The sequence below is a fragment of the Podarcis raffonei genome, chromosome 9 (genome assembly GCF_027172205.1).
Source record: "Podarcis raffonei isolate rPodRaf1 chromosome 9, rPodRaf1.pri, whole genome shotgun sequence".
Lineage (NCBI taxonomy): Eukaryota > Metazoa > Chordata > Lepidosauria > Squamata > Lacertidae > Podarcis > Podarcis raffonei.
This window is the reverse complement of record NC_070610.1, coordinates 57,102,739-57,116,743: the sequence shown is the minus strand read 5'-3', so window position 1 is coordinate 57,116,743 and position 14,005 is coordinate 57,102,739. Positions and strand designations below refer to the sequence as shown.

General features: G+C 41.8%; 1 protein-coding gene across 7 annotated transcripts in view; it reads right to left on the bottom strand.

Annotated features, from left to right (window-relative positions):
* LEF1 (lymphoid enhancer binding factor 1) overlaps window positions 1-14,005 on the bottom strand; it is a 98,770-nt gene that overhangs the window by 17,730 nt on the left and 67,035 nt on the right. For 5 of the 7 annotated variants that reach the window (XM_053403842.1, XM_053403843.1, XM_053403847.1 and 2 more), the window contains exons 7-9: window positions 9,817-9,900; window positions 7,467-7,589; window positions 5,870-6,032 (exon numbers count right to left, since the gene is read on the bottom strand). In XM_053403842.1, the coding sequence (XP_053259817.1) occupies window positions 5,870-6,032; window positions 7,467-7,589; window positions 9,817-9,900 (370 nt within the window). The remainder of the gene's footprint in view (window positions 1-5,869; window positions 6,033-7,466; window positions 7,590-9,816; window positions 9,901-14,005) is intronic. The other 2 variants (XM_053403848.1, XM_053403849.1) reach the window with 1 other exon arrangement.

Here is a 14,005-nt window from a genome sequence, read left to right as displayed (position 1 = left end):
ATCAACCACAATTCCTATGCTCTGCCTCCAAAGTCAGAGGCAGTATACCTCTCAATACTAGATGCTGAGAATCACATGGGGAGAGAGAGTGCTGTTGTGCGTTTCTCCTGTCTGAGAGCTTCCCATAGAGATCTGGTTGGCCACTGGCAGAAGATGACGTTTTCAGCCAGCAGGGCTCTTCTAATGTTCTTAGGCAGGGGTCGGCAAACTAAGGCCCAGGGGCTGGATATGGCCCACCGGGCTCGTTAATCCAGCCCACGGACCTTGCAAGCCCTGCCGTCCACTTGGTCAATCCCTGTGCTAAACCAGCGTGGTGCGGAGGCCTCGCCGCTCGGGGACTGACTTCCATGATGCTGGCGTGGCAATTCAACTTGGAAAATTCTCTTTTCATCATACTGCTAAAGATGTTGAACTGATACTTGGAAAGAAAAAGAAATCTGGACAACAGGCTCTGAAGTTACTATTAGAACGAAAAATGGCCTGAAACCTAGAATATATTTAGTTTTGGTACGTAAGAGACTCAAAAGCCATTGCAAAGTTTTGAGACCATGAAGTGGGTACCATCTGAACAGACAGACAGGTAAAAGCAGTCTATCTTGCTAGTTGCTTTCTGCAAGTGAGATTAATGGTAGCAGTTGACAGGTGGGACACAAAAGCAGGAGATAGGGGCTTGGAGTAAGAAGTCACCCTAGTTATAAAAAAATAACAATCTTTTTAAAGTCAGCTACTCTTACTCATTGTGTACATTCATGTCCTTGCATGGTCAGAAGCATCACTGGCTCTAATCTGAGCACCAGTGATGGGGCAATAGAATATCATGTTTTTCCATCTCTCAAAAGGGTAGCAGGTATGTTCATTCTTTAGTGGGAGCTGTCACACTTCCAGTCATTCATTTCCTTTGGGAGCATTTATATTTCCTGATTTCCATCACAGACTGAGACTGGAACAACATTTTTTATTGCTGCGGTTACTACTATAGTCTTCAGCGAACTTTTGAGTTTAATGTTTCAAAACCCATTCTGATTAATTTCAGGACTGGACTTCAGCTGTTCCAGCGCAAGGCAATCTTTAGAACAAGTGAACAGCACTTTCTCTCTCCCCACATACACACACCTTCTCCAAGCCACAGCAGCTTTTGCTCTCAAGAAGCAGCCAGTTCCAGCCCCCGCAGCTGCCTGTCAGCTGTTTCACAGCAGGAAGTGAGGGTAGAAGCTTAGGGCTTCCAAGAGACAAACAGCAGGGAACAGGGGAGGGAGCCAGCAGGGGACAGAGCAGAAGCACAGAAGGTATGCTGCTTTCTTCCCAAGGGGCTGATAGTTTTCTAATAAAAAGGTTTGGGGTCCTCCAGAGGGAATGACAAAGGTTAGATCATCATCTCTGCATCTATGTTTTATCACCCAAATGTAATATTCCGAATAATTTGCCATCATTATGCAAGACATGGTTGTTACCCAACATTTTAGCATCTCCTCATTTTCTCTCTCTCCTTTGCTTGTTTATTGTTTGCTGTTGGTGGGCAATTACACATGTGGTCAGTTTTAATTTAATTTAATTTAATTAACTGATGGGATCGGTTAGGGTTTAGGAGCAATAGCAACCCGAGAGCTGTGGAAACATGTAGCACAGTTATCCCATACTTCTATACAAATGTACAAACAGTGCTTAAAACACTGTATTAATTTATTTGGTAAGTGGGGTTGGGAAAGGTTTTGCGGCAGCAACATTTCAACGCTTTTAAACAGAACTCTCTCTCTTAGTTTGTGTACTGAAGTTGCTTTGGAAAGAAGTCTCAACAGAAGTCTGGAAAGATTCCCACAACACCGTTCTCTCCTCCTTCCAACCCCCAGCTACAAGGTGATTTCAGTTGTGCGCCATCTGCCACTGTGTTCAAAGTTTGGTTTTTAGCATGCCATCGCAAATACTACAAAAGTGATATTTGATGTAATGTGCCAATAGTCAAATCCTCTTGTGTGTTGGCAGATGCACAGAGCCAGCTGACCTCAGGCTAAAGCGACTTGTGTACAGACACAGGAAAGACTTTTCCTTCAAATATGTCCTTCGGAGGCAGCATGAGCAAACAGTCCATTTATTACCCCATAAGTTCTGCCTACGTAGGACGGGCCTCAGTGAGAAGTCAGTGTGCTTCCCTCATCCTTGAACAGCGTGTGTTTAGCAAGCAAATTAAACATTCGGTGGCTGGGAAAACCCAAAAACGGTGCATAAAGTGGTGGGCAAACATAATGCCCCCTCTATCGCTAGCTAAAATGTTGGAATAACCATTCTCTGTTCTTCTTTGTCAAGCGTGGTTAGCTGTAGAGAATGTAGGATTTACAACTCGGGGCGGGGGGAAGGGCTGGTAACTTTACAATATGTGCAACGCTGCACAGAAATGCAGCCTAAAGTAAGAGCGGAGAATGAGAAAATACAAAATGAGCAGGTCCCTTGGCTGAGCCCTGCAAAGGGCTTCCTCCAGGCATGGAAGCTACAGACATGCACTTCAACAAAATGAATACTCACTTGGCCGTCAGACACACTCTACACCCTTACTTAAGGCAAGTTGTCCTCTGAATACTAGTTACTAGGAATTGCAGATGGGCAGAGAGTGCTGTTGCGCTCATGGTCTGCCTACAGGCTTCCATAGGCATCTGGTTGGCCACTGTGAGAACAGGATGCTTAACTAGATGTTCCCTTGGCCTGATCCTGCAGGCTTGTCTTACAGGGAACAAGGCAAAGGCAAAGGGAACACCCGCCCATCAGATGTCAAACAGATAAACAATTTTCTGAAGACATCTGAAGGTAGCCCTGTATTGGGAAGTTTTTAATGTTTGATGTTTGCTGTGTTTTTAATATGTTGGAAGCTGCCCAGAATGGCTGGGGCAACCCAGTCATATGGGTGGGATATACATATTATTATTTTCTTATATTTTTATTTCTTAAAGCAGCATACATGCATTTTTTTCTCCCCATCCTTCACTCAGTGCTCTTAAGTAAAAATGTTTTATTGCTGTTGTGGTTTAGACTGGCATGGTAATTCAACTACATAGATCCATCAAAATTGATGGACCTAACTCAGTCATGTTCATTAATATCAACGGGTCTACTCTGAGTAAAACTTAGTTGACTACCACCCTAAATTGTTTATTAGCTAATTATGTATTTTAACTTTGCATACAACCTTGAACCTGCTGAAGCACAAAGAATAATAATCATGATATACATTTGAAAATAAATAATCCATCACCTTCTCATTAACTTTTAGAAGGAAACCTTTTCCTTAAGGAATGTTCTGGGACTGGGGAACCTTGTAGTAGGCAATAGCCAGCCAGTACAGTGAACAACCAGCTTATGTAGCAAATTTTCATCCATCCTCCAGAACTCAAAGCTAGAGCGCGATGAGAAATTTGGACTGAATACACCTACAATGCTTCCAAATTATCAACACTATTTTAACAATGTTACATCTGCCTTCATCTAGGACAGAGTGGTCCAGAATACTGCTCAAGGGCCACGTGCAGCCTGAAATACCTTTTTTGGTGGCCCTTGACAACATTTGATGCCCGCCCCCAGCCCTCGGGGTGCCTTCCCAAAGCTTGGTAAGTGAGACACTGGGCTTTGGGAAGGAAGCACGAGGGCTCTGACAGGGTCCTAGTTAGTGCTTTCCCAACTTTGGGAAGGAGGAAGGAGGGCTCCAGGATCCTACCAGAACCTCGTGACTTCTTCCCAAAGCATGGCACCTCACTTAGCTTCCAGAAGACAGTGTGAGGGCTTGGAGAGTGTCAAATTTTAGCCTTTGGGTTCCGTGTCAAAGTACTCTTGCAGTCCACTTTGTATGAAATGTTGGACTGCCCTGATCTAGGAGGACTATCAATTGTTTTGACCCATGCCATGGGTTCTGAAATGTATGCATATTATTGAATGTGGTGTGGAAGTTTCTTTCAACCTGCCCAATAATCTTCAAACATCTACACTCCAAAAGTGGTTTGTTTCACAACACAAGTGTAGCAAGACAGTACATTCACACTCTTTTGTCCTTTAAATACCAAAATATTTGGCATGAAAAGTTTTTTAAAGGTTTTGAAGAGGTACTTCCATGGAACTAAATTTGAGTGTACTTTCTAGAGTACAGCTACAGCTGTCTACCCAGAAAGGCAGCACTTGGATTCCTGCCTAGGTGCTATCCTTTGTAAGCCATTATCAAACACTGAGACCAATCATGGAATAAAGGACATAGGAGCTACCTTGGGAGACGAGAGGTAATTGGACTTGTAAATCTTGCAGAAAGCTGTCAAAATATAGACAAGAGCTTAAGCTAATTCAGTGTTTGTGAAAACCAAAGAAGGTATATTCTGTCCTATGGTATATTTACACAGCATAATAATAAAACACAGAGAACGTGCTTTGATAGAACCCAAGCAATAAACATTATAGTATTCTTTGCAAATAGAGCCCTAATCACTCTGACGCCAAGTCTCATTTTAAAAGCCAAGGGTTTAAGTAACTGGCAAGCATAGTGAAAGCTAAAGAAATATCAGAAGAGAATTAAAATTCAGACTTAAAATGAAAGTCTCAACTTGCAAATTCAACAAAATAGTAGTCATATTGCTAATACCAGTGGGTTTTTTCTGCGGGACGCAGGGATATGCATACCCCTAAACATTTTGTGAATCTAAGTTTGGCCTCATTGAGGGGCAGTATTTCAATATGAGTAGGAAAATGAGAGTACCCCTAAACTTTTTTTTAGAAAAAAAGTACTGGCTAATAGTTTAAGGAAGGTATCACATGAAAATATTGCAGAAGAAAAGGAAACATGTACTGCAAAATGTACTTCTTTCTTCCAGCACAACTTCTGCATATTTTACCATGGCTATTTGTATACATTTGTTCAAATCAAAGCATGAAAACAAGTGGCTAACAAAGGCCAATCTAGTGTAGCATTCTCTTACTACAGTGGACAGCTAGATGTGTATGGGAAGCTCGCAAACAGGACATAAGTGCAACAGGATTTCCCCCACTCATGTTCCACTGCCACTGACAGTCTTATGACCATGGCTAGCACATCTGCATGAAATATGAAGCTGCCTTTTACTACTGGTGCGTCTAGGGTGGAGGACTGCTTTCATGTGGCAGGTCAGAATCTTATCTCCCCTCCATCTCCACGAACGAACTTTGATAGGTATATAGGACAGCCTACTAGCCCATCTGACATCCTAATGATGCCAATGATTGACACTTGTAAAGGTCTTTTGTGCTGCTTGTTGGGCTCTTTGGAAGCACTGTGCAACAGAGCTTTGCGAGCACTGCCAATTGGTAGAGCCTGCAAAGCCCCTTTTGGCCAACACCTGCCTTTACCTGCCACACACCTGGTGTCATATATGACTGCAGGTGTGGGGCTGGTGGGTGTGGCTGGTGAGTGTGGCCACCAGCCTGGGAAGTCTCATGAATCCATAGCTGTCAACGTTCCCCCTTTTTAAAGGGAAATTCCCTTATTCTGAATAGGATTCCTCGCAAGAAAAGGGAAAAGGTGACAGCTATGTGAATCAGAGATTCCCCACTTCTGGTCTAGCCTAGTGTTGACTTCTCTGAGAAGCAGGTCACAGTCAGGAGTCTTTTTGGTTCTCCTACCTGAGAGCCTTGTAAATGGAGGTCTGTGGACTTAAATTTGACCCTTTATGCATGCAAAACACATGCTTTACCTGATGGGCCCCTGCTTTATGACACAACAAGACTACTTGCTTTCATTTTAAACTGCATCACATAGCTCCCAGTAGCCAGTGACTACGTTGTCGAGGTGGGTACCGGGGCAAGGGTTTGTTGGACAGCACATACTGAACACAGAACATGCACATACACAAATACGGTTGTGTCATACCCTTCTGCCAAGAATCTGATTGATAGCTGCACTTTCTTTCAGAGTACACTCTGCTACGACATTCGCTCTCATCTCTTTCATGTATAACATGAAAGCATTCAGAGGCTTCTTAATGTGAGGTCTTTTGGGCTCCTGTTCTTTCCTCTGTTCATGCTGAGGCTTCCTAAAGGTAGCAGGAGGAAAGGAAATACAGAAAAAGCAACTGTTACCATTTTTAACACTTTATTTCAGATGACCAACTATTATTCTGAGCAGCCATGCTTGATTGGTTATCACATTTTTGGAGAGAAGAGGAAACACGCTATATGTTCCATCACAATGTTCCTCCACCAGTGGGAAGGGACCCACTTTCAGGTAGTCCTCAGTGCCACAGTGCCTCCTAACTGGCTTGCCCCACCAACCCCAGATATAACCCCAGGCTTCTAGTTAGATGAGTGCTAGCACCAGCAACCCCTTGCATGCTGAGTCAAGATGGTCAGGGGCCAGAGAAGTTCCAGGAGTGGGGCAGGGGTGGGGAAAGGCATGAAGGAAGGGGCTAGAAGAGGGGAAATGTTGTAGGACGGAGAAGGGAATATAAAAGAACCAGGAGGGAGGGAGGGAGGAAATAAAGTGGCAATGTGTTGTGTTGTGCTTTTGCAGGAGGGTGGTGGTGGGTACAAGTTGAGTACAAAGAAGAGCATGAAAATAGCTTACAGGATATGGGTAAAAATCTTTTGAGAGACAGGTGGGGATGTGAAGCAGAGAAAGAAAGAAAGAAAGAAAGAAAGAAAGAAAGAAAGAAAGAAAGTCTTTTCCACTTAAGAACATTTGGATCAGCAAATTCTGCCTAAAATCATGAGGACATCACATCATCTCCAGAACAAATATCTGTACTTGAGGAAAGCTGAGCTATGGAATTTCATTCTAGGGTTCAGTTCCCAAAAGACCCATTTCGTCAAGCTTGGGAATTTTATCACTGAAGAATGCCACTGGTCCTAGGGATGGAGGCAACTATTCTAGACCCTTGTCACTTTTGCAAAATTCCACGTTTTGCATAATTATTTTGGCTAATTCCATTCTATCATTGCATTAACTTGCATTTTAAATAATAATATTTAAATACACATTTAATATTTTAATATGTACTTTCATGTGTATTCTCCTCTTAAAACTCTGAAAACGTTGGAAAAGCCTTAAGTCCAGTGGACAGCTGCATCCCGATATGCTCATTACTCTGAGAGGTGAGGATTTTGTAAGCATGCAACTAACATGGGAGTTACGTTCCGGGGATTGCACCTAAAGCCAAAATTACGTAAAGTCAAAACCCATTGGGTACAATGGGGGGCAGGATTGCCAAAGTCATTTCCCCCAGAACCCTGCCCCCTTTCCACCCCCCTTTTAATTTATATATATATATATTTAAATACTAATGCAATCACTATTTCTTTGTTGAAGAATACCAAACATTGGCATGATATTTAGACACAGATTCAGTGATTTCCCATGGGAAGTGAAAAAGGGAGAGACTGAGACTACTTATTTGCCATGCTTACTCAACTTTTAAGGCATTGCAGATGAAAGACCAGAGACTGCAATTAAAGACCAGAGGAAAACTCACACGTGCATTAAGTCACTGTCTGTGTGTGGATGTTCTTGTTTGACTTGAGGTGTTACAATAGCTGGGTGAGGGATTCCAGTTGTGTGGGGTCCTGGAGGACCAGGGATCATATGATGTGAAAACCTACAAAAAAGAAAAAAGTACAGTCTTCTTCATAATGGGAACTCAAACACAGTATAGGATACCTACAAATCACTCAAGACAGGCCTAGGAGGCAGTTCATTCATACCACTTAAGAGACCATGATACACCAATGTGGGAAACAATTATTTGGCTAAAACGTGTGTTACAAATAGGGTTTTTAGTCTCCTGTTATCTGTGGCTTTGGGAATCTGGAATTAGACACAAGTGAATTTAACATGGCCAATAATTTCAAAAGAATAAAGCCCTTAACCAAAAAAACTGTTTCCACACAAGTACAAAAGATATTAAGTTATCCACCACCAGCCAACGAAAGGTAGTAATTATCATGCAGAAAATTAAAAAAACCTCTAACAAAGGTAACTTGCGTATCTTTATAAAAGGACATTAAAACCTGTCTTACATTTCATCAACCTTACTTGATCACATATCAAACTTTTAAGTCCCCAAGCGTGTGGGGGAAAGAATATGGGCTAGTGTTTTGCCTTAGGCACAGATCCAAATCAAGTGTGCTTCTATTGGGATGGCTCATACTACAGATAAATTGAAATAAATACTTAAAATAGCATTACTGAACTAGTTTGCTACTTCCCCTCTGAGGCTTCTTTGGTTTTCTCTCTGCCTGAAATGTGTTGGTAAGGTAAACTTCTTGCATATTCCATCAAGAAACTCACAGGGCAGGGAAATTAGCATGCGCTCTTAAAGAGCACACCAAAATGTTTTTAATGGTGGCTTGCTCAACTAGGAATTTGCAAGACATCTTATTCCTAAAGATGCATAAAAACAGTAATTAAAGGGGCAATCCTATGACAAAATCCACCAGGATGAGCAGTTTAGGATGCAGCAGATCTATGGCTCAGCCAGCTGATTCCTGTTTTAGCCAGTATTAAGTCCCAACCCTGGCTCAGCTGAATATATGCTGGTGTAATTTGCTCAGCCTGCCTTAACTAAGGCTGGCGTAAATCAGCAGAAAGGGATGTGGCAGGGGCATGATCAGAGGGGAGGACTTAGGCTGGATCCTAAGCCCAACTTGATCACGTGACTTGGCAACCTGGCATAGAACACTAGTTTAAATACCAGGTTTAGGCACAGCAGCAGTCCTACCGCTGAATGGGGTTTGGATCTGGTGTAACTTTATGTAAGTTTAACTTACACCAGTGTGCTTTACGCCGGCTTCTTGTGCATAGGATTGGTCCCTACGTGATAAAAGCACATGTAAAGAAATGTGATAGAACCCACACCTAAATAGCAAATGTGAATGCCTGTGTTAATCAACAGTTGTGTGTTTTAAATATGTGTAAAATAAGCAGAGGTTCACTGAAACCTTTGGGTACACCAAGCACAGGATATAGAGGCCACCTTCCCATAGTGCAGAAATGTAAAGTGTGACGCGAAAGTGTTGTCCTTGCCAAGTCCCAGTTAGTGCTGCTTGCTTGCACTAACACTGCCACCCATTCACACGCCACTATTACAGATATAACCATGTGTACACAGCTTCTTTGCCTTTATTTTAAAACAGATTTGGGCTTGGAAATTTCTTTGAGGTGCTGCAATCTACATGAAAAGAGTAAAGCACGGGAGCAGGGAGTGAAGCCAAAGTGACTCTGATCAAAGGAGTGACCATTTTATATTTAGTGGTTATATTCATATGGTGCAAAACGACAAACACCAGTGCAGTTTGAATGACTATCTGGTCTTTTATTATCATTATTATTATTTTACATTTATATTCCACCATTCTTTGCATTACCCATAGTATTAATTAGGGTTTCCAAGAAGTCTTCTATTCAGGCACTGATCAAACCCAGACCTGTTTAGCTTCAGCAAGGCTGCGGTAACATGTGCCTTTCGACCAACATTCCCCAACCTGGTGCTCTCCAGATGTTTTGGACTATAGCGCCCATCCCTCCTGACTACTGGGCCATGTTGGCTGGGACTGATGGGAGTTGTAGTCCAAAATATCCAGAGGGCACCAGGTTTGGGGTAGGTTGTTTCAGATTCCAGCCCTGACTATATGCTGAAGGTCATTAAAATGAGATTTAGGTAAGCTGTATAAACACAGTATAGTTTATAGGTATAAATGCATTTTAGCTGACTGGGGGAAGGGGATAGCAAGCAGAGGCATACACCAGGATGCAAGCAGGGGAGCAAACTGCCCCTCTAATTCCAGCAGTTACACCTCAGCCACTCATTCCGCACCTAGACCTACCTTGACATGGAAGTGTCGACTGAAAGTGAGGGTGGGTAGGGCTGCCTGAATCCACTTGAGATGGGATATACAGGCTGACCTTGCCTGAGGTCACAGAAGAAAGGAACCCATCAATAATACTGTAACAGAAGTGAGCTTGCCTTTTTACCAAACACCAATGAGTTGAGATGCGAGGTATCAACGAAAGCATACTGCACTGCATTCTGATTTAGGCTTCCTCAACCTCGGCCCTCCAGATGTTTTTGGCCTACAACTCCCATGATCCCTAGCTAGCAGGACCAGTGGTCAAGGATGACGGGAATTGTAGTCTCAAAACATGTGGAAGGCCGAGGTTGAGGAAGCCTGTTCTACAGATTCCCTGCTGAGAAAGACCACCACCACGGATTTTGGGAACATTAATTTGAACTGGATAACTTTCAACGCTATCTTTAACCTTTAACACTTTCTATAAAATGGATTCGAATAAACTAGAATTTGCTTTGTGATAAGGGGTGCAGTATTGACTTGCCAATGAAACCCTAGAAACTATAGTTGTATGAAAAGAGGGTGGGTGTCTATTGAGAATCCTCTGTAAACTGCAGTTCCCATGATTCTTTGAGGGGGGCTCACTGGCAGTCAAAGTGAGACAAAACTTATACTCATATGTCCACTGCAACCAAGACGTCAGTCTGCCAATACAGCACATTGAAAGTGGGAAAGTTTTTACCATGGGACTAATTATATTTCTGAAAAGTGTTAGTAGCATCAGTAACTCCCAAAGAACATTAATTTGTCAGTAAAGTCACTTCAGGGTGTTGCAAGGTATCATTATGATGATTATCTGGGAAGATAAACCTCCACATCTAGCAAAAAGAGCATAAATGAGACCTAGATCCTAAGAACTGCTAGCTTTACCAAGCATATCCTTAAATTAACAGGATTTAGGAGTAAAGGATAAGTCTTTGTCATGCAAAATAAATAAATAATAAAATGTTACTCAAATAACCATTAAATATAAATTTCAATTTCAGTGGTACTTCAAATTTATATATTTTCTTCTATCAGAATGAGGTGAAGAGGACATACCGTATTTTTCGCTCTATAACACGCACCAGACCATAACACGCACGTAGTTTTTAGAGGATGAAAACAAGAAAAAAAATATTCTAAACGAAATAGTGGATATATGATTTTTGTGGTTCATGCTGTGGCCACAGACATGTGATCTGACAGTGAGTTTGGAGTAGCCCAATGCAAAAATCCTGAGGATCCATGTGGATCCATGCTTTGTAACCACGGAGGAGGGGAACCATGGATCCTCTGCTCATGACTGCAGCAGATCCCCCCCGCCACCCGCAGGCATTCGCTCCATAACACGCACAGACATTTCCCCTTACTTTCTAGGAGGAAAAAAGTGAGTGTTATGGTGCAAAAAATACGGTATATTGGAAATGTTAAATTTTGGAAGCTGATGTTACTGGATATGTTTTGGACTTTTCCTTATTTATCTATTTTCTGGCAAAAAGTGCTGGTAATAATATAACTGGCTGCAACATTCCTAAAACACCTAAACTGATTCTCTCTGCATATTTAAATGAGATCTTAAATGGAGAGGATTTGGATTAATGACTACTATTTACCTATTGCTGGATTGCTAGATCAGTAGTAACTAAAAATCTTTAAAATCCTTCTTTCAGTGAGTGGATAGTAGGTTTTGATAAGCAGCACTCTTTACTAAAGTTAGCTATTACAAAAAAGGCCAAGAGGGTGAACACACAATAAATTTATGGAAAAAATAAGATGATACATAATATATACAGGTTAAAGATAACATCAAACCTAGTTCTTTAGTATAATTAATATAATTCCTTTCTGGCAACTATATTGATTATAGGGTACAGAGTTAATTATTTTAACAGTCCTGCTAAATCTTATTGGATCAATATATTTGGGGAAAGATTGTGTATATTTGCAAACTAATTGCATTTTTAAATATTTATGATTTCTATATAAAGGGGGCATAGTGGATTCAGATTCCTGAAATGCGGTAGTTTGTGTGCACCATACAGACAAGCATAAGAAGAACCTCTGCAGCTTCATAAGATTTTGTTTTTGCCTAGTCTTTTCTAGGCAAGGTGTTGAGGCAGCTTATTGTCTTGTTGACAGCATCACTTTTCCATGACCTACTGAAGTTACCTAGTATAGTTTGAAAAGATGCAAACAGTTCTCTTTATTCGGTAGTGAAAACTAAGCATGTATTTTTACCGAAAGATGTGTATGTAAGCAACTTGAGTGCAAAATATGAATCTTAAGAGACGGCGAGAGAAAGTAGTGCACACAGAAAACAAACCAATGAACTCTTGGTTTGAAGTTCCAGTCTTCTTCAGAATGCCATATCTCACTAGCACAAATTGATTGCTTCAAATACTTTGAACTTTTTCTGCTTAGTTTACATTGTCTTTTCCTCCAGCTTGCATTGATGCAACTTCTGAGCAGGATTCAACACACTTAAGTAGCAAAGTTCAGAGAGAATAATTGATCTACTCTTGAAAGACTTCGCTCAATTCTATTTAAGCAGAGCTATCGATTGACAGATTTAATGTTTTAAAGAATTGGCATTTCCAAAGCTATTGGCCCTTTCTTTTGCTCACCATGACGGTCTTCACACTTAAACAGAGCTCTGCGTGTGTGCAGTAGGGAGGGCCAGTGCACCAAAGGGTTGGGGGGAAAGAAAAAGAAATCCAAATATAGCACATTTTCAGCTACAGTAAGCAGAGCGTAAGAGTAATCTGTGCTAGACTTCATCATTTGTGTTATCAGCATTTTCCTCCAGATTCACCCTTTGCAAAAACATCTGCATTGAGAAAGCATTTCGAGGAAATGCCAAAACTTAAAAGCTGGAATCAAAACCACGAGAAAGGCTTCCATAGTGCAAAAACAGCTGTACAAAAGAGAACAGGCACCACACATCCTGCTCTTTCAAATTCTCTTCTAATTACAAGGTCATTTTGAAAAGTTGCAGCCATTTTTTTACTCATGGTGCTGACAGCCATTTTGCTGTTATTTTCCAAAATATCGAGGGAAGATTACTCAAAGATTTGGGCCCAATCTAACAAGGTGTAGAGAGCCTACAGCTGTGGAATTTTCATGTCAGATGTGTGTGGCAAAATGCCAAAATGCACACTCCCAGTATAACAAATCCAAAGAGGTGCAGAAATTGCCAACTATAGAACTCTAAAGAATATATCATTTTAGCTCACTACACTGCAGATGTCATTCTTTTGTTGTCCATGTCTGAATCACTCTCTTGCTGGATGGCAGTGCAATTTATTAACATGACTAGGGGAAGGTTTACTGAAGGTATACACAGGTATACACAGTCACTCTGCAATGGCTCTTCTTTAGATGCGATTACACCATGAAGCGCTCAAATAATTGTGTTTTCACTCTGTGCCCAATGGTGGCGCAATGGGTCAGTGTGTCTGTCTGGTAACCAGAAGGATGGTGTCTCAAGCCTACTCGGGGATAGCTGTGGACAGGATTCCTGCATTGCAAGGTGGCTGGACTCTTAGGGGTCCCTTCCATCTCTACAATTCTAGGACTCTATGAAGATGATCCATCTGCCACATGGACAGTGCAGTGAGCAAATCAACTGCAATTATTCAGTGGCAAAAAAGCAGCGCACATGCTCAGTGGCATTCATGTGCGTGCTCCAGTCCTGAACCCTGCAAACATTTAGAGGAAAGGCCTTGTGAGCACTGGGCCAAATGAACCATGTTGAAGGTACAATATATACTAGAGTTCAGTACAGTCATATCTCGGGTTGCGAACGTGATCTGTGCGGGAGGCACGTTTGCAACCCGCAGTGCAGCACCACGTCTGCGCACGCGCGTGAAGCGATCCAACACTTCTGCGCACGCGCGTGATGTCATTTTGCGCTTCTGCGCATGTGCGCGCACCGAAACCCAGAAGTAACTTGTTCTGGTACTTCTGGGTTTGGCGCCGTCTGCAACCTGAAAACACGCAACCCGCAGCGTTCGTAACCCAAGGTATGACTGTAAATACAAACCTACAGTTTATGAAACAATTGCTAGTTACAATCAATTGCTACTACAATCAATTGCTACTTCGATATTTACTCATTGGCATTTCCACGGATTTCTACTTTTTAAAAAATGTAAACAGGTAGGAGATACTTCTGAAGCCCATA